The following is a 23,329-nucleotide window of genomic DNA, read 5'->3' on the forward strand; positions in this document are numbered from 1 at the left end:
TATTCAAGATTAAAATTTTCAAAGCTTTTTAAATATAGAAAAGTGCATTTTTTTGATAGATTTTATCAGTTATTTTGTTTTTAAAAACAAAAATCTTCATATATTATAAATTCTAAAATAAAAATTATCAAAGAATTTAAAACAACAAAAAAAATTAGAAAGATGCTAATAATTGAAAATTCAACATATCTTAATTTTATTGATCAAAAATTTGCTACAATAAGTCAAGAAAATTTTTATTATGATACCAGAAATATCAGAATAATTATAAAAAATTAGGCTTAAACATAGATTCTTCCTCATGATTTTGGAGTGGGGTTAGTTAGCCAGTGTTAAAATTTAGAAGAGTTATCTATTTAAATCAACGAAAACTAAGAGAAATAAGCCTAATTTTTTATGGAAGAATTCTCAAATATGTGCTAACACTTATCCAGCTTGAAGGTTTTAAAAATGTTTATTGGGAAAAATAATAAAATTAATAGCAGTCAGATATGTGAATCTATATGCAATTACTTTTAGTATTTAAAATCGCTTTAATGTCTCGAGTTAGTTGTAATGGATTCTTTAAATAAATAAAACTGTTTTCATCTGTTTAAAAATTTTAAAAATTTTTAAAGTTTATAAAGATTAACTTTAAAATTTATAGAATAATCTGAAATTATGCAAGGAATAGCATATATGGGTGAAGCTTTAAAATATTTAACTGAGCTCAAACAGCTTCAAATTCATATAGGGAAAAAAAATTGTATCAATGCTTCTGGCATAAAGCACTTGCAAGAAGGTATTTCTCATATGGAAAAACTAAATGAGCTAGAATTAATTATAGATGATAATGATATTAGATAGGATGGAGCAATTTATCTTAGCTAAAGTTTGGGTAAGCTAATCAATTTAGTTACTCTAAAATTATGCATTGGGTCTTCTAATAAAATAGAATCATAAGGAGCTATCAGCCTTGGTTAAGCGATAAGAAATCTATCAAATTTAAAATCCTTAACAATTTAAATTAAAGATAGAAATTACATTAACTAAGATGGAGCATAAGGCATTTCAGAAGGAATAGGAAGACTTCACTTACTAGAAAATTTAGAAATTTCAATTAGTGTTGCTAATAATATTTTAACACAAGGAGCTATTTCAATTGGAGACTCTTTTAAAAGCTTAAGAAATCTTAAAAGAGTATAAATTGCTATCAATTCTAATTTGATTGGTTAAGAAGGTTTAGAAGGTATAATCTAAGGTTTTAGATATTTGCCTAACCTATAGGATTTATCACTTATATTACATTACAATCACATTTCTAAAGCAAATATTGGATAGTCCTTTTAAAATTTACAGTAGAACCTTAAATTCTTAAAGCTCTTTATTTATTAAAATAATATTAAATAAGAAGGAGCTACAAAATTAGGAGAAGGTTTAAAAAATTTAGTAAATTTAGAATGCTTAGAGCTTATGATAAGTACTTCAAATAATATTGATTCGATAGGAGCATCTAAAATAGGTGAAGCAATTTAAGCTTTAACAAAACTGAAAAAGTTATCTCTTTAAATAGGGATAGGTAATAATATAGGTATAGAAGGATCTATTGCTATAGGGAAGGCACTTAAGTAACTATATAGCCTATAAGAATTAAAACTTCACATAGAAGTAGATAATAATATTGGAAAAGAGGGTGCTTAAGGGTTATCTCAAGGATTGGCAAATTTATAAAACTTATAAATTCTTGATTTGCAAATTAGAGAGAATAATAATATAGAAAAGGAAGGATCATCTGAAATAGGTTTAAGTCTAAGTTAACTTTTAAATATCAATAAAATGTAGCTAGATTTATCTTTAGAAGACCTTTACAATATTAGTCTATGTTTTAATAATTTATAAAGTTTATTATAATTAACGATAATACCCGACTTAGGTTTGAATAAAAATAAAATTCAAGACTCTGTCCCATTCATTACTAATTAAATAGCAAAAGCTAAAAGTTTAAAATATCTTACCTTTAAAAATTCTAAGCTCTTCCTTCCTAAGATACAAAAAAAAATTCTCAAGTTAGTTACTTTGAATTGAAATAAAAATTTATGAGCAAAGTGAATAAAAATTTTTATCTATCAGCAATTAGGAAGGTCAATAGCAAATTTTTACATAAAATCAAATAAATTCTAATAAAAATTTAATATTAAAATCATCTGAAAAATATGTAGCATGCATAGACTTTTAGTTATCATATTTTATTTTTTGTTAAATATTAAATTGTATGACTGAAAATTATATAATAAAACTATTTGTAGTGTGAAAAATAGAAATTTAGAAATAATTTATGAGTAAAGGTAAAAAAGAATAAAAAACTAATTTTTGCCGATTTTCTACCAGCAAATTAATAAATTCTTGAAAAAAAAGCATTGAGATATTTATTTTGCTAACCTAGATTAAAAAACCCTATCATTATTATTCTCACATGTTAAAAATTACTTTAATTTAATTTTGATTAAATCTAAAAATTTTAATGAAATTAGTTTAAATAATTTTTAAAGGAGAAAAAAAAAGCAGGTCCCACTGGGATTCGAACCCAGGTCAAGGGATTTAAAGTCCCCAGTACTAACCACTATACTATGGAACCGGACATGCTTTTATTGAAAAGATTGAAGGTGGAAAATATCTTGCTTAATTTGAAAAAATAATGATAATACAAAATTTGAAATATAATAAAATAATTATAAAATATAAAATAGAAATATTTATTATAATAAATAAAATTAAGTTAATATTTAATGTATTTTGTGTTTTTTGAAAATATTTAACTGTAAAATTGATCGTTCGTTCGTTTAATCCTCAAAATATTCAAATCAATAAAATTAATAAAAATCTAAATTATTAACAAACAAGCAAATAATTAATTAATTTGGTGATACAAATTATTAGTTTATTAATATATCATTAATAAATTTATTATTTTCAATTTTGAATAGAGTCATTTAAAATAAATTAGAAGTTTATTTTTATTACAATAGTAGAAAATAAATAAATAATTGTAAATAATTTTAAGGATATAGCAATAATTGATATTAACTTTTAGCTGAAATGGGACAAACACTGAAATATTGTTCATCTGTACCTAATGATAGAGATGGGAGAGTAATTGATTAAATGCATTTTGATTTGATGATTAAATCATTTGGTTTAGACATTAATTATTTTTAATCAAAATAAATAAAAAGGAAGCTATGCTAAATGTTTACCCTAATATTGATGTTAGACAAAAGCTAAATAATGATTCAAGCAGATTTTCATAGATTTATAGTACTAAATTAGAAAACGATCAAATATAATTTATATTATCGCTAAAGCCATATAGTTATAATGAAACAGAAGAAGTCATTAAAGTAGATCTAAAAATTAAAAAAGATTTATTTTCATTGTTTTTGGATAGAACTTATGAGTGGAATTTGGAAGAGTATGTTGTAAAAGATTTTAATGATGGGAATAAAATCATAGCAAGAGCTTAAGATAAGAGAACTAATGAGAGATTTACTCTTTAGACTATACCTTTTGATGATTACGAAGACTATGAATTCAAGGCAGCTCTTTACTAAATCTATATTTAAAGAAACTTGTAAACTGTTAGTAATGGTTTACCTCATCCTAATATTATTTAAGTAAATGCTAGTTTTTATTTAATTGGTTTTAGATAAATTAAATAAAAAAGATCAAGAAATTTAAGCTTTTTTGCTTACTTATTTTTGCAAAATTCATACTAAAAATATATATAAAATAGATTTAAATTATAATTTATAATAGATAAAGGACGCATATATCATAGAAAGCAAAGAAAAAACAAAAAAGGCGAGATCTTTAATTATTGTCATGGAGTATTTTGATTCTAATTTGCATGACATTATCTAATTCAGAAAAAAGCATAAATGGGAGTTTAGTACAAAAGAGTTATGCTCTTTTTTGAGAGATATATCAAGTGCATTAGCAACTATCCTTCGATAAGGAGTATCCCATAGAGATATAAGACCTACAAATATATGGTATGTAGCATAGGAAAAATCATATAAAATAGGTGGGTTCTAAGAGGCAAGATTTGATGAAAAAATGAAGTATTTTATTTTTTTATATTCTAAAATAAAGAAAATTTAGCAGATAGTAAATTAAGCAAATTATTAAAAAGGCATATATGTATGAGAAATTAAGGAGTTAGACATGAAGATGGAGAGGGATACAATACAGTTCGTGGTGTGCCCTAATTTGCAGCTCCAGAAATATTAAATTTAATGCATATGAATGCCAATTAAAAAGTTTTAAATTACAATCCTTTTAGTCAAGATATATATAGCTTAGGTTTAACATTGATTTTAATGAAAAATTTGTATGATGAAGTTGATTTTGATACACTTCTTAGCAAGGTAAATTTAGAAAAATTGAAAAATGTTTGTTGAAATCAATTTTTTTCATAAATTTAGGTTAAATAATCAGGGTCTGCAAATATCAACATTGATTTAGGAAGTATGGAATTAAATTAGCTTGTTGATTAAATGGTGAACAAATATCCTTAGAGAAGAATAAATGCAATCTAATTAGAATAGTATAGTTAGAGGGTTTATCCTATTGAGGATTACCCTAAAATTAATGAAAATAACCTTATTATAAGTTTAAACTACAAACATAAAAAGATTTCTGAACAAGAGTAACAAACATATATAGTTTACTTTGAATTAAATTTATAGATTGAAAATTATATGAATAGGTATTTGTTAAATTAAGAGCTGTTGGCAAAAGAGTATTTCAATATGCTTGATTTTGATTAGTGGATATATAAATATGATGAAATCATCAGCTCACATGAAGCATAAGGATCTAACTTAGCAAAAGCTGAAACACTATAAAAAATTGGAGAGGGATATTTGATTTTAAATGATGTTTATAGAGGTAAATTAATTAATAATTATTTTTTAATTTATAACGATTAAAACTAAATAATTCAAAAGCTAAAGATTATTTTATGAAGGCTTCTGTGATATTTAATGAAGAAGGACATGAGTGTAGAAAAAGGAGTTAATTAGAAGGAGCAATCAGATATTATGAGATAGCTATTGAATGCGTTAGAAAAGGTAATAATGGGGAGGATACCTCAGAGCTGGCACTGCTGCTAGAAAATATAGGAAACATATATAAAATGAAGGGTGATTTTCCTAAAGCAAGAGCATTTTAAGAGGAAGCACTTTAAATAATTTTGATATAAGTTGGCGAAAAGAGTGTTGAGGCTGCTAGGCTGTATAATAATTTAGGTAATCTTTATGCTAGCTTAGGACTTTATAAAAAAGCTGATAAGAGACTTAAAAAAGCATTGAAAATAGTTGATAATTTATATGTTTCAGCAGAAGAGCAAGCATAACTTAAGGCTCTTTGTTTATGCTCACTCGGAGAAATACACAGACTCAGAGGAAATTTAGGTATTATTGAAATTTAATATGAAAAAGTTTTTATTTTTTATTTGGCTTTATAAAGAAAACTCGTTAGAATTTTTAGAAGAAGCCCTTGAAATTAGAGAACAAGTTTTCGGATCAGGTCATATAGAATTAGCTTCTAATTGCGAAAATTTAGGAAATGTTTATTTTGATTTAGGAGATTTTCATAAGGCTAAGAAGTTCTATGAGAGAGCACTAGTAATTAAGAAGAGCTCACTTCCAAAAGATTCACCTGAAATAGCACTAACTTTAAATAATTTAGGAAATGTATGTAAGAGCTAGAAAGAAATTGAAAAGGCTAAAAAATGTTATGAAGAATGCTTGTAAATTTTATATACAAAGTTTGGATAAGAAACTGATAATCCTACAGTTGCCACGTCTTTAGGAAATCTAGGCTTAGTATATAAAGAATTAGGTAGCTTAGTTGCTGCATAAAGCAATCTCTAAAAGTGCTTAGAAATATTAGCTAAATCAGTTGGTGAAGACCACCCTGATTTTATATTCTTTTAAAAGCATTTATACAGATTAAACTAAAGAATTAACAACTCTCAGTATGCTAGCTCTGCTTACTAATCAAATTATTGAGAATAAAATTTTGAAATTTTAACAAATTTTTATACAACAAGAAACTAATATAGAGTCTTTTATTCACTATTTATATTTATATTATTTCATTTATAAGTTTTAATTATTTTCTAAAATAAAATATATTATTTCTTCTATAAAATCACTTAACAATTCTGCTTTTTATTCTAAATTTTCATAAGCTTTAATTACAAATTTTAATTGTTATCCTAAAAAAATAAATTCTAACACAGATATCAATTTATATTTTATTTGTGGTAAAAATTATTTTCTACTTGAAGTAGTAGTTATTCACTTATTGTTTCAATTTTTATCCAGAAAAATTGATAATTTTCAATTCATTTAAAATCCATTTTTTATTTATAATTTTATTATCGAAGCAATAAAAATAATTGGATATTTAAAAAGGTTTATTATTCATTTTATAAATAAAATGTAAGCTTTTGATGATTTTTATTTTGTTTTTGTAAGTGACATATATTACATATTTCAATAAAGTTAAGTTAGTGGCTCACTTTTAATAGCAAGTTTTTAGAGATAGTAATTTATTAAAAAATCAACTTTTAATAAAAAATAAATAAAAATAGGTAATATTAAATTTTTAAATAGAAAACTTTATAGTTTTATTAAATATAAAAATAGTCAATAAAAATGAAATCATTAGCAAAAAAAATATTCTGCTGGTATTTTAGTTTTGTGTAAGACCTTTTTGAATTGGTTTTTGGTATAAAGATTTTTAGGATATTCTATTATGTAGTTAATCAGATTTTAAGATTCTTAAAATTTGCGTTTATATCATTCCATATAGTAATAATTATTTATTACTTTATGTATCCGCAACATGTTTACAAATAGTTGTTATTTCATAAAAATGAATTAAACAACTATTTTAGCTACTTTTTAGAAAATTCTACAACTTAATAGCTATGCTATCAATGGAGGCTATACAAGAGTGCTCTGATTGAATAGGAGGAGACTTTAAATATTTTAGAATCAAGAGTTAAAAAGGAAGAGAAGCAATTAGAAATATATGTTTAACAAAGTCTGAAATAAGTAAACATTGAAAATGATTAGAATTAAAAAGAAAGGAACTCATCTGAAAACAATAAAATAGAAAGTGATGATATAACTTTGAATATCTTAAATTACTAAAACAATATAAAGAAGTATAAAAGTGAGTATGATGAATATAAATCAAAATTAGTTGGATACAACGAATAGAAGAAAAAGGAAATGATGTGGCAGAATTGGATAGAAATGGATTTAATTTGTAATCTACATGCAAACTAGAATACAGCAGCAGATTTCTCACCATCTAAAAGAAATACTGAAACAAGTAGTATTTTGTTAGAGTTACAAATTTTGAATCTTAGTTAATACCCATTGAAGGTGATTCCCTTAAATATAGTTTTGATAGATAAGTTTAATTAGAAAATACCTTTAAAGAAAGATATTATTATTTAGTAAGATCATTAGGCTAGGAAATCATATTGGGAAAAGGTTCTTTCTGCAATACTCTAAAAGTGCTTTCATATACTAGGAATAGATATAGAAGAAGATGTTTTTGAAATTAGACAGCAGATAGATGCTTTTAAAAAGGAATCAGGCATTGGAAGCGACATATCTGGAATCTTAATATCATTAGAAAATCCTAATAACTAATATTTAATACAGCAAGCAAGAATTGAAATAATACCTTCTTTGTAGGGATTAAAATATTTAATTTTCCACTACTTTTATGCAACATTTGTAGGATTATTCACTGTAATTATAATCTATTTATACGTTATTACAGGGTTAATGTAGTGCTGCTGCAATCTTCGTGGAAAAAAGAATAAAAATGAATGAAACTTTATTACATTTATTATTATTTATTCAATGTAAATTTTCTATTTAACAAAAAGTGTATTTTAATTTTAAAGTAATTAGCCAATGGATGGTATGTTGGTTGATTGATTTGTTGATAGTTATTTTTTATTTATTGATTTACTTACTTACTTTTATTTCAATTAATTTATAAAAGTAAGCACTTTAATTGAGTGCTAAAATTAAAAAAAATGACATTATAAAGATTTGCATTTATCCATTAAAATAGATGATTTCTCAAAATAAAAAATTGGTTCAAGCAACTTTTATAAACGTGTTGATAAGTAAATGTAATAATTATTTATTTGTCGTACTTTAATTACTTTTTTAATCTTTAGATAAGCAAAGAAAGAATTTATCAATTTTATTTAGAGATATTTAATTACTTTTTTAAAATAAAAATTTATCAAAAATATAATAACAAACATATAGTTTTAAAAAGTTTAATTAAGGTAAAAAAATAAATAAATAGTATACTAAACAAACATGGCTGACACTAGCTCAATAGTTTCCGATAATAAATTTTTAGAAATTTATTCAAACAAGTACATTCTCACTACCAACCTATCTAAGGATTAAGTAGTCATGTAGAATTTTCAAAACAATTCATATTTTTATCACAATTTTTGCTCATTGAATTAATGAAAATATTAATCTGTAATCATAGAATTCTTAATATTGTTTTAATTATTTTCAAAAGCGACTTAGCCACATCAGAACTCAAAAAAGAGACAAGAGGATCAAGTGGTTCATAAACTTTAGTTTCAGTAATAGTTTATTTTTTAAGATTTTTTCTAAGGCTCCATTGATCATTTAACTTGGAAAAAGCTACTACAACAGATAACGAATTTCAATTAAAATGAATGATTTGAGAGTTAACTAAATCATGAATATAAATATTTTACTTTGACTTAAATAAATAGAAAGTAGGACTTAAAGCTATTTATGGTATTTGCTAATTAGAGCACTCTAATTATTTGATTGCTGTTACTTAGTCTTTCACCATAGGATCACTTTACAATAAAAATATTCAACAATTAAAGGAAATTTAATTTTACCCTATCAACCCTTAAAGAGAGTAATGAATTACATCAACTTTGCAAATTTTAAAATATATTAATCTAAAAAATAATACATAGAATAAACCCAGCTGATTAAAAATACATAGACATGATGCAATCAATTTTTTAAACAAAAATGTTTTACTTTTCTGATGAATATGATCTCACTAACTCCTTCTAGAGATTCATCAAAAATAAAGTTGACAAGAACAACTACAATCCTAATTTCTGTTACAACGAATGCTACCTCCATGATTTCATTAAAAACGGATGTCAAGAATGGATTTCTCCTTTTATCTCTGGTTATGTTAAGATCGACTATTGCTAATTAGATGTAATTATATTATTTATAAATTTATCAAATTTTAATTGTATTTAATCAAATGTTACTTTTTATTAGGATACTGTTGTCAATTTCATTCTTATAAGCAGAAGAGATAAGAGAAGAGCTGGTATGAGATTTATTTCAAGAGGTACTGATTTAGATGGTAATCCTACAAATATGGCTGAAACTGAATAAATTATTGTTTTAACTAAGGTAAAAAATATTTTAAATAGATAAATATAAAGAAATTTTTTTTTTTTACTTAGGGATAATACAACAATATTTATAGTTTTGTTTAAACAAGAGGATCAATGCCATTCTTGTGGAACTAAAAACCTAATTTGAAATGGGCTCCTAGGGGTGCTCCAATCGGTGAAGAGGCCGAAAATATTGAATTTTGCAGAAAACACTTTGCAGATTAAGAAAAACTATATTCTAGATAGGTTTTAGTTAATTTAATAGACAAAAAAGGCAATACTTAGCTTAAGTTAGGCCAATACTTCTAAAAAATGGTAGAAGCCCTTAAAGATAAAAATTTAAAATACATTTGGTTTGATTTCCATCACGAATGTAGAAAAATGAAGTATGAAAACCTCTAAAAATTATTAGATATGTTCAAGGAAGACCTTGATGATATTGGATATTTTGAATTTTAATACACTAAAGATAAAGTAAATTATATTTAAAATTTAAAGGTAGCTTTTAAAATTATAATAATTATAAATATAAGATTGAGACTCCTAGCATTAAAAAGCTTTAAAAAGGTACAGTAAGAACTAATTGCATGGATTGCTTAGATAGAACAAATGTCGTCTAATCAGTAATAGCTAGAAAAGTTTTACATCAAATTCTTTACACTGCAGGTGTAACAAGCAAGACAGCTGTAAAATTAATTTAAATTAAAAAAATGAAAATAAAGCTGTTTTTAAATTTAAATAGTCAACAGCTTTAGAAAAGTTGCCTGAAAAATTGGAAGATATTTTCAGAGCAAACTGGACTAGAAACGCAGATGTAATCAGTATTTTATACACAGGTACTGGAGCTTTAAAAACTGATTTTACAAGGTAAATTAATAAATTTAAAAAAGGAATTTTAATTAAAATATTTAAAAATAGAACTGGTAAGAGAACAAAATAAGGTGCAATCAATGATGGTATTAATTCAGTATAAAGATATTTCTATGGTAATTTCTTCGATGGGCATAAATAGGTAATTATCATAAAAATTAAAGAAATTATTTTTTTTTATTTTTTAAATTTGATAAATCAGGATTGCATTGACCTTTTGTTAGGAAAAATTAGACCAAGAGAAACTAAGATTAAATAAGGAATTAATCCTATGTTATTCTTAGTAGGTTTCCTTCTTCTAGGGCCATTTATTTTAAAACCTTAATTAGATAAAATTTTAGTTGGTGAAAATGCAGAAGCTGGATTCGTTACATCATTATGTGGATTTGTTTCTCTTGTTGCATCCCTTCTTATTTTAGCTAAAGGAGCCGTTTCATTTAATTAATTCTTTGTTTAAAAACCAACACTCCCATAATGAAAACTAAATTAAATTACATTAGCTAATTAAAAAATAGAATAATTGTCAAACTATAATAATAAGTAAGTAAGTAATTAATATATATGGCTATCTACATAATTAAATAATTTTCAAAATAAAATATTTATATAGCTCAATGTTTTATGTTTCTTTTCCATCACAATCACTTCACTTTTTCTATTCACATTATTTTTAAAAAAAAATTTAAATCTTAATTAAAAATAAGATAAATAAATATTTGCAGCATTTAAATTAACTTCAAGATTTTTAAGTAAATAAATTAAATATAAATAAGATTAAATTGAGTTAAATAAAAATAATTTTAAGATCAATTAAAATTTTTTAATAAAATTTTATTTAAAATATTTAATTCTATTTTTGTAAAAAATATTATAAATCACTTTTATTGTTTATTTTTCAATAATAAAATACAATTTATCATTTTTTTAAAGTAATAAAATACTATTTATGATTTTTTTGTTTTTAGTTGTTATTTTAAAGATGATAATTAGAAATTTATATTAGCTTATTTTAATTTTATAAATAACTTTACAGCTTCTATTTATTAAATGATAAATTAAATAACTAATGCAATTTTCTTTTTGAGAATGAGGAAACAAAAATTTTATAATGATAAGTTTTTTTAAGATAAATAAAATTAAATAAATTTATTTTGATATAAATTAATTTAAAAATTTTAAATATTTTTTTAATAACTAAATTATTTTATAAATTGTTTATTTTTCAGATAAGAATGCAAGAGGAATCAGTGCTTTATTCAAAGTTCTGTTTTTTTTAAAGAGGTAAATTATTAATTTCTTTATGCTTTTTATTATTTTTATGATTCTATATATAATTTTATAGCTTTTTATTTAAAAAATATTTATAAACTTTCATTTTTAAGATAAATTTACTTTTTTAGAATCAACTAGCAAAGATATTAGAAAAATATCATTTTCTTTTAGTTTTTTAAGTATTTTTTCTAAGATTTATATTTCTGAGTGAGTTTAAATAGAATTTATAACAAAAGATATGTGAGTGTTTACTTACTAAGGATCATTTTTTTTAATAAATTCAATTATTTGATTAGAATAATCGTTGATATATTTATCTGATTTATCTGATTTACTAAGCTTTGATAAAGAAAAAGGAATAGTGTTTGGAAAAGGTTATGCATCGGGAGTTGTAATTCTACAGTCAATTAAATTAAAAGTAATATTTTCCCCTTTTTTATTTTCAATACTTTCTATTATTTCTTAAGAATATAAAGGAATCATATCTTCAACCAAATTTAAGTTCAACATATTTTAAATGTCTTCAATGCTTAAAACTAATAATAAAAAATATAAATTAAATTTTAATTTATTTTTAAAATTTTATTTACTTGAATGATCATTGAAGCCAATGTTGTCTATAAAATGTTCAAATGATTTTGGTGTATTATTTTTTATTTAATCAGCCCTTTAAGTTAGTTATTATATTTTAAATTTAAAAATAATTTACAATTAATTAATTAGTTTACTTCAAAAAAAGTTTCTACACACATTCTTTCGTTTCTAAATTTTTTATCTTTTTGTTAAAAAATATAATAACGCTGTCTTAATCCTCTTCATACTTATTCCAAATTTCCTATTAAAATTTAAGTTACTATTTTTGTGAAAATGGTACTCTAATTTTACTTCTTCTTGAGTCAGAATAAGCCCTATGGCTAAATAAAAAATATAGTTGCAATTACTCCTCTTTAAATATTCATCATAGATCAAATAAACTAAGTCTAAGCGAGTGCCTCTTTTGTTTTATTACAAATAAAATAAATAAAATTTCTCTTTGATGAGTTAATCTCACTAAGAAAACATAGTTAGAATCCACTAAGTAACAGTGGCAGATAAGTCTATATCAAGTTCTACTAGCAACTTTGATAACTTCTAAGAGTGATATTTCAGTAAAATCTTACAAAGAGCTATAGAGCAATTTGCATGTGGAAGAGATTTTCCTCTATCAGAAATCTATATTTATATATATAATAGAAGAACTTTTAAATCTATTTTATATTTTAAAAGATTACTCTTGCTTTGAGCACTTCAGGGAAATATTTATTCATAAAAGCATTAAAATAAGCATAGCATTTTGGTAATTTAAAGGTAGGACTTCTTAATAATAAAAAAGGAGCTATTATCTAATATGATAAAATATAAAATTATAAATACTACAGAAATACTTATAATTATAAAAGAAAAAATTACGTCAAGCATGCCTTGTTAATAGTTAACTTAATTGCTTATGCAGTAGAATGTTGCAATTAATTATAGATTTTACTATGTTTTTTCTTTTTTAAAATATTCTTCTGAATTTCTTGTCCTATTCAAGTCTCTTTATAAAACTCTATATTTAAAAACTAGAATTATTGATTTTATAAAAAAGAATTCCATTTCAAAGTTCTTTTGCAGTAAATTTATTTATACATTGCAACAAGTAAATAAATATTTTTGCAATAGGTCTTTTATAATGTTTTTTGAATTAATATAAATGCTTTAATTTTACTATTAATCTGGGAAATCTAGATTTCTGTCCCATTTTTTAAATTTTATTACTTCTATTTGAGTATTCTCATCGTACAAATATTTCTAATTTACGAATTTTTAATGTTTCAATTAAGCAATATGACAATGATGATAATTATATTTACTTTCCAATCTAAAAGTTGTTTTTCGCTTTAACTCTATTGAGTTTCTTAAGATTAAAAACTCGATTTCGATGAATTATCTTTGCTATAATTTGTATTATTTTAAGAGTCTTCCATTTTTACTATGAAATCAAATTTCTTAATATGAAAACTGAGTTGAGTTATTTTTTTATAAACTTCAAAAATTATCCAAATTATTAAATTTTCGATCTATATTTTAGATAAGCAATAACATATCAAAATACAATTTTTTGATCAATAAACAACACTAAAGACCAAAAACTTAACACAGAATATTCAAAAATATTGAATAACAAATTAAATTTTTTTGTAATCACAAATACACTTAAAAATTCTTTTGACTTATTGAATTTTTGTTGATTTAGGTTACTTATGAATATTAATTAATAAAATTTTATCTCATTTTTAATTAATAGTAAGCAAAGCTGATATTTTTTTTAATTTTACAAACTAAACCATTTTTTTAATTTTTTTGGAAAATTATATTAAATTTATAAATCAGCAAATAATGGAGATAAAGTAATTAATTACTAATTTTTATTAACTATTTTAATAAATTTAATTTAATTATCACTATTTATAACTAATTATTTATAAACCAAAGATTTTATAAATTTAATTTTATATTCTTCTTTAATTAATATTTATTTGTAAGAATCATTAAGCTTAATAACAAAATATATATAAAGGCACTTTGTTTTTAAAATTAACTAAAGAGCAAACATTTAATATTTATAAAATAATAAATAATTTTGAAAAATTATGCTATGCAGCAATACAGAAATATTCTAAAGGTATAGTTATTAAATTGATTTTTTAAATTTTACTTAAGTTATTTACAAAAAAAAATAAATATATTATGGTAAACACAAAAAGATAATTAATAAGAACTATTCTATGATTCCTGATCTTAAATAAACTCTTTCTAAGATTATGAGACATAGTATATAAGAAAATAGCAATCGTTTAAAACCACAAGAAATAGAAAACGAATTTAAAATGCTGTCAGATAAAATTGTAAAAATATACTTTGATGTATACGGAGGAAATATTGATGAATAAAAATATATCTATGATCAACGCAAGTATGGCGATATTTACTAATATAAACCTCTAATATCTTTAAAATAATTTTACTAAAACACAGCTATTTAGGAAGATAAATATTATAAAATATATACACTAATAATGAAATATCATTTTTTTAGCAATTTTAACTAATACTTCTACATAAATAAAAAAAAAATAGAATCTTCTATAATTAACTAAGAACTACAAAAAGAAGCTTAACAAATTGATTGTCCTTTTAAAATACCTATTATTTAAGGAAAATATATAAAATGAACTTAAATAATAAATTTTATGATTTGTTTTTGTTGTACTTTTATGAGTTCATTTACAAGAGAATTAAAACAATATAGCAAATAGCAAGAAATATTTTTGGATTTTGTTACATTTTAAAAAAGAAATTATTAAACTAACTGTTTTTAATAAAAAACATTGAATTTTTAATTAAATTATATGAAATTAATATAATTAATTATTGTTTTGTGACGTAGAATAAATATTATGAATGTAATATATATATTTATACATGCATTTATCATTCATTATTTTTGTTAAAATTTTTCATTTTTAATTAATTTTATAAAATAGTAATTATTTTTTAAGTAATCTTTTCACTTAAATTAAAAACTTCTATCAAATAAGTTATCCATAATACATTCCAAATTTAAGCTTTAACAAAACATATATTATGGATAACACTTATATAAACACAGAGAGGTCTAAATATTTAGATGTACCTTCTATTGAGTACTCAATAAGCGCTATGATTAGTTAGAGGAACAGAAATAATACAGAAAAATCCTTAAATTGTATTTAGGATGATTAGTAGAATTAAAGTAATAGCAATTAGTAAGGATTAACATATAGCTTAGGATAATAGGTGGAAAAAATAAAAGATAATTAATTATAGAAAGAGTTTATTTTTTATGATTATAAGTTACCATTTAAAAAAATTGATAGCGAGAGTGAGTAAGAAAGGAATTTTAATGATAGTGTAATCTCAGATAAACTTGAGCCTATGATTATTAGCTTATCTTAGAAAAAATCTGATATGTCTAGCCCAATAAGAAGCCCTCTAATCTTAGAAGATTCTGCAAAAAAGAAAGATAAAATAAAGAAAAAAAACAAATACTTTGCTGATTTAATTGAAAACAGTACAATTACCTAATCAGCAAAGAAAGAAAAAGAAAAGCAACAAGAAAATATGAAAACATTTTTTGAACAAGAAAATGATTACCTAAAAAATGTTTATGGAAAGTATTATGAATAGAGTAAATTTTAAAGCATAATTCCTTTTAATTTATTCGAGAAGCTGCAATAAAAATAAGTATAGTTAATTAATATTTAACTTGTTTGATTCAATTAATTTATAATTTGGATGAAATTTCTACTAAAATAATTTTATTCTTTTTAAAACACAAGAATTAGGATAAATAAGAGATGAATAAGGAAGGATAAAATATCACTCAGAGTCAAATGAACGTCTTAGAGACTTCAAGGGAAAGATCTACCACTTTACCTATTGCTAGATAGATAGACTCATAATAATATAGCTAGTTTAGAAGATAGAGTGTTCTTTAAAAAAGCCGCCTCTTTACATTTTGTTAAAATATAAATAACAGAACAATAGAAAAAGATTCTTTGTTTCATGAAAATAGAAGCATCAATCTTGACAAGAATAATGAAATTAAAGATGAAAAAGCTAGAAAGCAAGATAAAAAAGGCTAAGGAATTTTAACTTTGCTGAGAATAAGAAGCTAAAATTAAAACTAAAAATAAATAAATGAAGATATCAGAAGAGAATTCCAAAAAAAAGTTGGAATTTTTACAAAAATTAATAGATTTCTATACAATTTATAGCTCAAATCTGGGTTAAAAAATCCAAAATGGTTAAATGATTATATATTAAATGTTATTGGTGATCTCTCTTTTTCAAAGCTTGAAAATGCATATTAAGTAAAAACTTTTTAGCATTTAGCTTCTATTAAACCAAACAAAACATAATTGAGAAAATAAATGACTGTCACAGATAAATTTAGGATCAAGATTTTTAACTTCCAGAAGCAATATTCTAGCATTATTCAAAAACTACCAATTATAGATCCTTCTAGCATCACAAAATAGCTATGGGATATATTTATTATATTTTATATATTGCTTGCTGTAGTAATAGTTCCTATTGATAGATTTATTCTCTTTTACACTCAGACACCTTCTTTAATTGTTTAGTTCAGGACTGCAATTTACAGTTTTTTTACAATAGTCGCAGCTGTAGATATTTTGTCCTAATTTTGCATTGGGATATACCATCAAGGAGAGGTCATTCTGAATAGGAAAATAATTGCATAATCATACTTAAGAGGATAGTTTATTTTGGACATAATAACATTCACAGTTATATTATTAAGTAAAATTTTCTATTTTGATAGATTTTTATATCTTTTAAGAGAATGAAATAAGATAAAAATTTTTTGTAATCATATATTTTTTAAATTAACTATTTATTGTAGGATTTTTTGTAAATGATACTCAAATTTATAATTGCTTGATATTTCTAAAATTGTATAAGCTAGAGAAAATACTTCAACAGTAGTATGAGTTTCAGATCATACGATTCAATAAAGGTCATTTTGTTCAACTAGTATAAATCTTTCTAACTGATATATTTATAATTCATTTGATTGTTTCTCTCTTTATTTATATTGGATTTTCTGAAAGTTCAAAAGGATGGGTTTCCTGCTTGCAACTCTAAAGTTCTGACTGGTTTAACATGTAATATATTTCATAAAAATGCCTTTTGATTTATTAATAGAGTTATTTTATAATTAATATAGTTATACTTAAACATTTTATAGTATTTTAATGGTTCATTTAGCCTAGGGATAAAATATAATAAAGCCAGTAAATGTACATATTTTAGCAGCATATTTTACATTTTTTTAATTTATTATTTTTTAAAAGAATTTTGAGTTTTGGTTTTTGTCCATCTCTACTGTTCTCTTAATTTCTTCTTTGCTAAGATCAATAAAAAAGCTATAAAAAGTTCTGAGTGACTATAAAAAAAAGGACAAAGAAGCATTAAAATAAATGAGATTAATTAACATATACTTAAGAGATAAAAACATAGGCTAAAGGCTTAAAATTAAAATTGTCAAATACCTTTAATTTTAAATGAACTAAAGATAATAAATTCCAATTTAATAAGAGCACTAAATTCTTTAGCTATTAAGTTAAGAACTTAGAGAGTAAATATTAGTTGAAACCAATCTCTAAATAATTTAAAGAAGTACTATCTTGGCAAATTTTTCTCTTTCTACTTAGAAAAAAGCAAGTACCTACCTTGAATTAAGGACAATTCACGAAAATGAAACTATATTTGAAGAAGGTGATTATTCTGAAAATCCTTATTATTATTTTTTAAAATAAGGGGAAATTGAATTTTTTGTTGAAAGTGTTAAAGGAAGCTAATAGATTCTTAGGCTTTAAACTTTACAAAAAGGTAAAATTTTTTCATTATTTTTTTCATAAATAAACCTTTAAAAATAAAAATGAATAAATAATTATTATTTTTTGAAAGTAAAAATGAATAAATAATTATTTTTTTTTGAAGAATATCTTTATATCATTTCTTTTAATAGATAATTGGTTTGGAGAAATGTCATTTCTAACGCAAAAAGAGAGAATAGTAGGCGCTATAGCTAAATAAAAATGTGAAGTGTATACTTTATCAAGATAAGATTTCTTATGTTTATTGCAGGAGTAGAGTCGTGATTACATTAAGTTTAGTTTATTAGAAGAAAAATTAAGAATGAATGAGACACACATACTTAAAATGAAGTGCTGGTCTTGTGAAAGTATAGAACATACAATAAAGAATTGTCCATTAATTCATTTTGTACCAGATATCGAAAAAGTAATTCTTTGCTTAGCTAAAAATAATAATTTGATAAAATCTTTAAATAAAAAAAGGTAATTTTGAAAGAAAAATTTAGTCTACCTCAAAAAAGGAAAAATGATTTTGAAAGATACCGGTACTTAAAGCAAAGCTCGGTTAAATTGCAAAAATTAGCTGAATAATAATTAAAGAAATTTAAAAAGAAAAATATGTCCTTAATTATAGAAGCTAAAAAAAAAATGACCTCAAATAAGAAAAAAAAAATTAAAAAAGATACTATATTTTCTGAAACTAACATTTTGAAGGCAGAGAGTTTAAGACTTTAGCTTGCCTAAATAGGCAACAAAAAATAAGGTTTAAATGTTCCAAGTGATGAAATAAATAAATAAATTGGTGCTAAGTTGGTTGACTCCCTTTCAGATATACTAAGTATTGACAAAAAAAATGATAATATAAATTACATAAATTCTGCTTTCACAGAAGTTTCTAGCAGGAATGTGAATGAAACATTGAAATTACAATCTTAAAGGGATAGGAATATTTCAGAAAATAGTAAATAAGGATCTAAGACGAGATTTAGTCCACAGCTATAAGTAAGCAATCAAAAACTTATTTTAAAGTCCGTAAATAATTATGGTTAGAATTAAAATATTCATAACTCTGAAGAAGATAAGCAAGCTTAAGAATCAATATCTTAATTATGTGTTTTATCTCCTCAAAAGGCTTAAAGTAATAATAACCAAAACACATTACATTATTTTTCTTAAAATTCATTACAAGCTAATTTACAAGCGAATGTTGTTAATCCAAACATTAATTCACTGAATTATATTAGTACTAATGGAGGGGGTGGCACTCCTCATCAATTAAATTTTATAAATTATGGTAATCATGGATTTGGTTCTTAAATTTAGTAAATTACATAAACTCCTCAATTTTCTTCATAAATTCCAACTATGAATTTAAATTCTTCAAATGCAAGTTTAAATACATTGTAATAGTAAGGAATGAAATCAAATACCTTTTTTAACAGCTTAACTTCAGTTTAGAAATAAAATAGTTATGCTGCTCCTAGTCCAAGTAATAATAAGAGCATAAGTATAATAAAAACTTAGAGCTATAACAGAGGAGCAAATAAAGCAGCAGCAATATAATCTCAGCAAATATCTGATTTATAAATTTTAAATGAAGAAATCCTTTTAGATTTTAATACGGCTTAAAATCATTATACTGAATAAAATGCAGAAGATGCTAGTCATAACAAAAGTCCAAAAGAAGCTTCTATAAGTCCAATAAATGAATCTGATCCCAACGAAGAGCACGATTCCCGTATATTCATAGAAAACTAAAAAAAAAAGCAAATAAAAAAAGACAATAGTTTTGGAGTTTACTCAATATTCAGCAGGAAAAAATTTTTCGAAGAAGACTAAAAATATTAACAATCCCGAAAATAGTCTATTTTTAAGTAAGCAAGTAAATAAAATAACTATACCGATAATGATGAATCCAAAGTAGATAACAATTGAATAAATTGTTTTTTTCATTTTTTAAATAAATTTTAATTATTTTCAATTTAATCAAACATATTTTCTTTTAAATGTAAAATTAATAAATCTTATAATAAAGCAATAAGAATTTCTGTTAATTATTATTATAGAGGTAAATTACTAAAAAATTATCCTTAAATTATAATTTTAATCAAGAAGTTTATTTTTAATAGCAAGCTAAGAATAGATAAAGTTAAATATTATTTAATTTAATATCAAATTTATAAATATGTTAATATATTTTATTATTTATTTTCTTTTTATTTTACTTCTATTCACTAAAAATTTCTCTTTTAATAAATTTAATCATTTGCTTTGATAAAATTAAAATTAGCAAAAAGTATTTATTTATAAATAAAAAATATTTATTTCTTTTTTGTAAGCTAATTTAAAAAATAATAAAATATTTACTTGTTCTGATTAAAAAAATAAGTTTATTTACTTTTTTTAAATTAAATATTTAAACAAAAATAAATAAATAATTATTGATTGATTGTAAAATAATAGTAAATTATTATGTATTTATAATAAGAAAAACTTCAAATAATGATATCAGTATCTTTTATTTTTGAAATTATCTTAATTGATAATAGTCACTATTGTACTATTGTGGCTAAAACGTAGAAAAAAGCTTGATAATATTTGCGCAAGTTTTAGATATCTTTTCTAAAATGATCATTAAAAATTAAAAGAAAAAAAGAATAAATTTAATATATTTTTAAAATAAAAAGTAATAATTGTTTGATTAATAATAAAGATTAAAAGCAAAACTAAAAAATGAGCCAATTAATTCAAAATACTGAAAAGGAATTCTAGGAATTGACTAAAAAAAGTACTTTTTTGGAAAAATAGCTTCATTTTATATAAATAAATATCTTATTTAAATAAAAAAGTGGAAACTGCATACTCATCTTAAACTCAAGATGTTTAAAAGAACTTATTAAATGACTTGATTGAAATTAGAAAAGCTCTCTATACAGATTTAAGCAATTTTTAGGGTGTAATTATTTACAAATGAACATAATATAATAGATACATTTTCTAATGCTAATTTTAGACTTAAAAATAATAAAATAATTTAAAAAAGGAAAATTTAGATGAAGAAAATAAGAAATTAAGAGAAGAAAATGCAAGATTAAATTACAGAATTGAAATATTAACTAAAAGTCTCAGAGAAGTTTTAAACAACAATGTATTGAAATATGCTTTTATTATACTTATTTATTTTATAATCTATTTTAAATGTTAAAAAATATTCTTAATATATAGAAAGTTAAGGAACTCGAAAAAGAAAACGAAAAATTGTAATACAACGTTAATCATCTTAGAAATATTGTCAGAGAAAAAGTTCTTAACAATTGAAAAAATAGTATAAAAAGAGAATATAGCTAACAAAAATATTTAAATATTAAAAATAATTGCAAATTTATCTTTGTTAAACGATCTATGTGTTGAAATAAAATACATATTAATCTATCAAAATTTAAATAATACTTTAATTAATTGATTATTTATTTTTCTTAGAAGTTTTTAAGATTAGTCATATTTCTAAACAAACAAACAAGCAAATTAAACTATTAAAAAATATTTCAAAAGTTTATATTTTGCTTGATCTAATTATACTTAAATTCAACGAAATCAATTAGAATTTGATTAATTTATTTAATTCTCAGATTTGATTATAAAAACATATCAATCATATTAGGGCAAGAATATTGTCTTTTTTTATATATAAAATTTAGACTCTAGCTACTACTGCTCCTTAGAAAAGAAATTTGATTTATTTATTCTTAGAATATCCAGAATAAATAAGTAAAAATAATAAATTTAAATTTATTAAAAAAATAATAACTTTAAAGATTTATTAAAAATATTTATTTTTAATTAGTAAAAATTAGTCAAATTTTCTTTAACTGAAATAAATTTAACTTTTCTATTGAAATTTGAATTAATTTAAAATATTTTTTTTATGAATATTACATTTTTTTTATCAATTTTTTATTTTAGATAAGATGGTAATAAATAAGAAATATACTTTAATAAGAGAAATTTAATTTAATCTTTGTTGAAATAAATACTTTTTTAACTATTTTTAAAAGGGGTATAATATCCTTTTAATTTATTAAATTAGATATTACTATTAAATAAAAGAATATGATTAATCTTCCAGAGAACATTTTTTGCTTGGTTTCCTTTACAAGAGTTATAGCTTGCTCTGTGCAGCCTATTTATTTCATGAAATTAGGTCTTGTTCCTTATTTATTAGATAGTTTTATTCATTTAATAATTGCAAAATACACTCATGATATTTATTTATACTTTGCACAGAAATTCTAGTAATTAGATCTACTCAATATTGTTTCATCAGTATTAGGGAAAACTTGGAGAATATCTTTAGGAATAACAGTCTTTTTAAAATTAAATGGACTTATTATGGTTTATATTACGCAGTTAATGTATCATGTTCAAAGTATATCTGATTATATCAATGCTAACGAATACTTTACATAAACGATGAATGTAGTTATCTTTATTTTATTAATTGCTAGTTTTAATTTAGACTTACGCTTTTTTATTAAACTTCAATGGATTAATGCTATTGCTCAGGTTTGTATAATAGCTTCAATAATAACTATAGCCATCAAGAACCCTAATAATAACATTTTCAATAATATTTTTGGATAGCCTTCGTGGAATGACTTTTCTTCATTCTACGTAAATAATAATTTTACCTATCACAATTTAATTTATGCTCTACCTTTCTTAAAATTAGATTTAAACAGTAAAAAAATAGTTAATAAATAAATTCTCAAGATTACTAATTTGACAAACTTTATATAGTATTTTATATTTGGAGTATCAGGATACATTGCTTTAGATCCATCTGAATTAAATAGCTAACGCTAAAGCTATATATTCTTTGAATACTATAATAAGCAAAACATTATGACCTTCATTCTCCATATTTCTTTTTTATATATGTCGATATGGGGTTGCGGCTTTCACTTTATTAATTTAAAAATTTACTTTCTGGATTTCCTAATCAATGATAATAATAAATCTATTAAATAATCTGACTTGAACAAATTCAAAAAATTACTCTTTGTTGCGTATTGCCTAATGTCTCTTGGTTTTTTTTATACAACTGAATTTTAGCTACAACCATACTCTTACATAGTTGCTAACATCTGCTATTTATTTATTTTAATTGTATTGCCTTATAATCTTACTTATCATCCAAAACTTTTGAGTAACAAGCAAATTCATA

At 22.6% G+C, this 23,329-nt stretch overlaps 9 protein-coding genes across 9 annotated transcripts; 7 read left to right on the top strand and 2 right to left on the bottom strand. All coding sequences in view use genetic code 6, as the record gives it.

The window, feature by feature from the left end:
• Positions 1–134: 134 nt before the first annotated feature.
• Positions 135–2,450, top strand: TTHERM_00334540 (hypothetical protein). Its single transcript, XM_001017522.2, has one exon. The coding sequence runs from the start codon at positions 163–165 to the stop codon at positions 2,062–2,064; it is 1,902 nt and encodes a 633-aa protein (XP_001017522.2). The 5' UTR covers positions 135–162; the 3' UTR covers positions 2,065–2,450.
• Positions 2,451–3,075: 625 nt separating this feature from the next.
• Positions 3,076–6,050, top strand: TTHERM_00334560 (tetratricopeptide repeat protein; the record flags this gene model as incomplete). The annotated part of the gene is made up of 8 exons (XM_001017523.2): positions 3,076–3,129; positions 3,213–3,650; positions 3,793–4,097; positions 4,169–4,403; positions 4,461–4,684; positions 4,745–4,926; positions 4,986–5,450; positions 5,506–6,050. The coding sequence occupies 8 exons, from the start codon at positions 3,076–3,078 to the stop codon at positions 6,048–6,050; spliced, it is 2,448 nt and encodes an 815-aa protein (XP_001017523.2).
• A 576-nt stretch (positions 6,051–6,626) lies between these two features.
• Positions 6,627–8,012, top strand: TTHERM_00334570 (transmembrane protein, putative). The gene has a single exon (XM_001017524.3). The coding sequence runs from the start codon at positions 6,702–6,704 to the stop codon at positions 7,896–7,898; it is 1,197 nt and encodes a 398-aa protein (XP_001017524.2). The 5' UTR covers positions 6,627–6,701; the 3' UTR covers positions 7,899–8,012.
• A 390-nt stretch (positions 8,013–8,402) lies between these two features.
• On the top strand, positions 8,403–11,319 carry TTHERM_00334590 (SacI-like domain protein; the record flags this gene model as incomplete). The annotated part of the gene is made up of 10 exons (XM_001017526.3): positions 8,403–8,503; positions 8,617–8,683; positions 8,840–8,994; positions 9,056–9,311; positions 9,378–9,515; positions 9,569–9,973; positions 10,033–10,185; positions 10,249–10,366; positions 10,418–10,511; positions 10,572–11,319. 10 exons carry the CDS (start codon positions 8,403–8,405, stop codon positions 11,317–11,319), a joined length of 2,235 nt encoding a protein of 744 aa, XP_001017526.3.
• Positions 11,320–11,591: 272 nt separating this feature from the next.
• TTHERM_00334600 (rab-GTPase-TBC domain protein) lies at positions 11,592–13,647 on the bottom strand (the record flags this gene model as incomplete). The annotated part of the gene is made up of 10 exons (XM_001017527.2): positions 11,592–11,711; positions 11,762–12,177; positions 12,232–12,308; positions 12,370–12,476; positions 12,527–12,635; positions 12,693–12,853; positions 12,913–13,023; positions 13,091–13,229; positions 13,389–13,471; positions 13,534–13,647. 10 exons carry the CDS (start codon positions 13,645–13,647, stop codon positions 11,592–11,594), a joined length of 1,437 nt encoding a protein of 478 aa, XP_001017527.2.
• Positions 13,648–14,059: 412 nt separating this feature from the next.
• On the top strand, positions 14,060–14,459 carry TTHERM_000334609 (hypothetical protein; the record flags this gene model as incomplete). The annotated part of the gene is made up of 2 exons (XM_012797966.1): positions 14,060–14,345; positions 14,428–14,459. 2 exons carry the CDS (start codon positions 14,060–14,062, stop codon positions 14,457–14,459), a joined length of 318 nt encoding a protein of 105 aa, XP_012653420.1.
• Positions 14,460–15,307: 848 nt separating this feature from the next.
• Positions 15,308–20,040, top strand: TTHERM_00334610 (cyclic nucleotide-binding domain protein; the record flags this gene model as incomplete). The annotated part of the gene is made up of 7 exons (XM_001017528.2): positions 15,308–15,946; positions 16,042–17,026; positions 17,130–17,391; positions 17,454–17,526; positions 17,581–18,118; positions 18,258–18,532; positions 18,589–20,040. 7 exons carry the CDS (start codon positions 15,308–15,310, stop codon positions 20,038–20,040), a joined length of 4,224 nt encoding a protein of 1,407 aa, XP_001017528.2.
• A 798-nt stretch (positions 20,041–20,838) lies between these two features.
• TTHERM_000334620 (hypothetical protein) lies at positions 20,839–21,423 on the top strand (the record flags this gene model as incomplete). The annotated part of the gene is made up of 4 exons (XM_012797967.1): positions 20,839–20,893; positions 20,955–21,061; positions 21,149–21,253; positions 21,331–21,423. 4 exons carry the CDS (start codon positions 20,839–20,841, stop codon positions 21,421–21,423), a joined length of 360 nt encoding a protein of 119 aa, XP_012653421.1.
• A 938-nt stretch (positions 21,424–22,361) lies between these two features.
• Positions 22,362–23,249, bottom strand: TTHERM_000334631 (hypothetical protein; the record flags this gene model as incomplete). Its single annotated transcript, XM_012797968.1, has 7 exons — positions 22,362–22,469; positions 22,564–22,628; positions 22,695–22,711; positions 22,794–22,819; positions 22,881–23,029; positions 23,089–23,100; positions 23,162–23,249. The coding sequence occupies 7 exons, from the start codon at positions 23,247–23,249 to the stop codon at positions 22,362–22,364; spliced, it is 465 nt and encodes a 154-aa protein (XP_012653422.1).
• Positions 23,250–23,329: the final 80 nt, after the last annotated feature.

The sequence above is a fragment of the Tetrahymena thermophila genome, assembly GCF_000189635.1.
Source record: "Tetrahymena thermophila SB210 genomic scaffold scf_8254610, whole genome shotgun sequence".
Lineage (NCBI taxonomy): Eukaryota > Ciliophora > Oligohymenophorea > Hymenostomatida > Tetrahymenidae > Tetrahymena > Tetrahymena thermophila.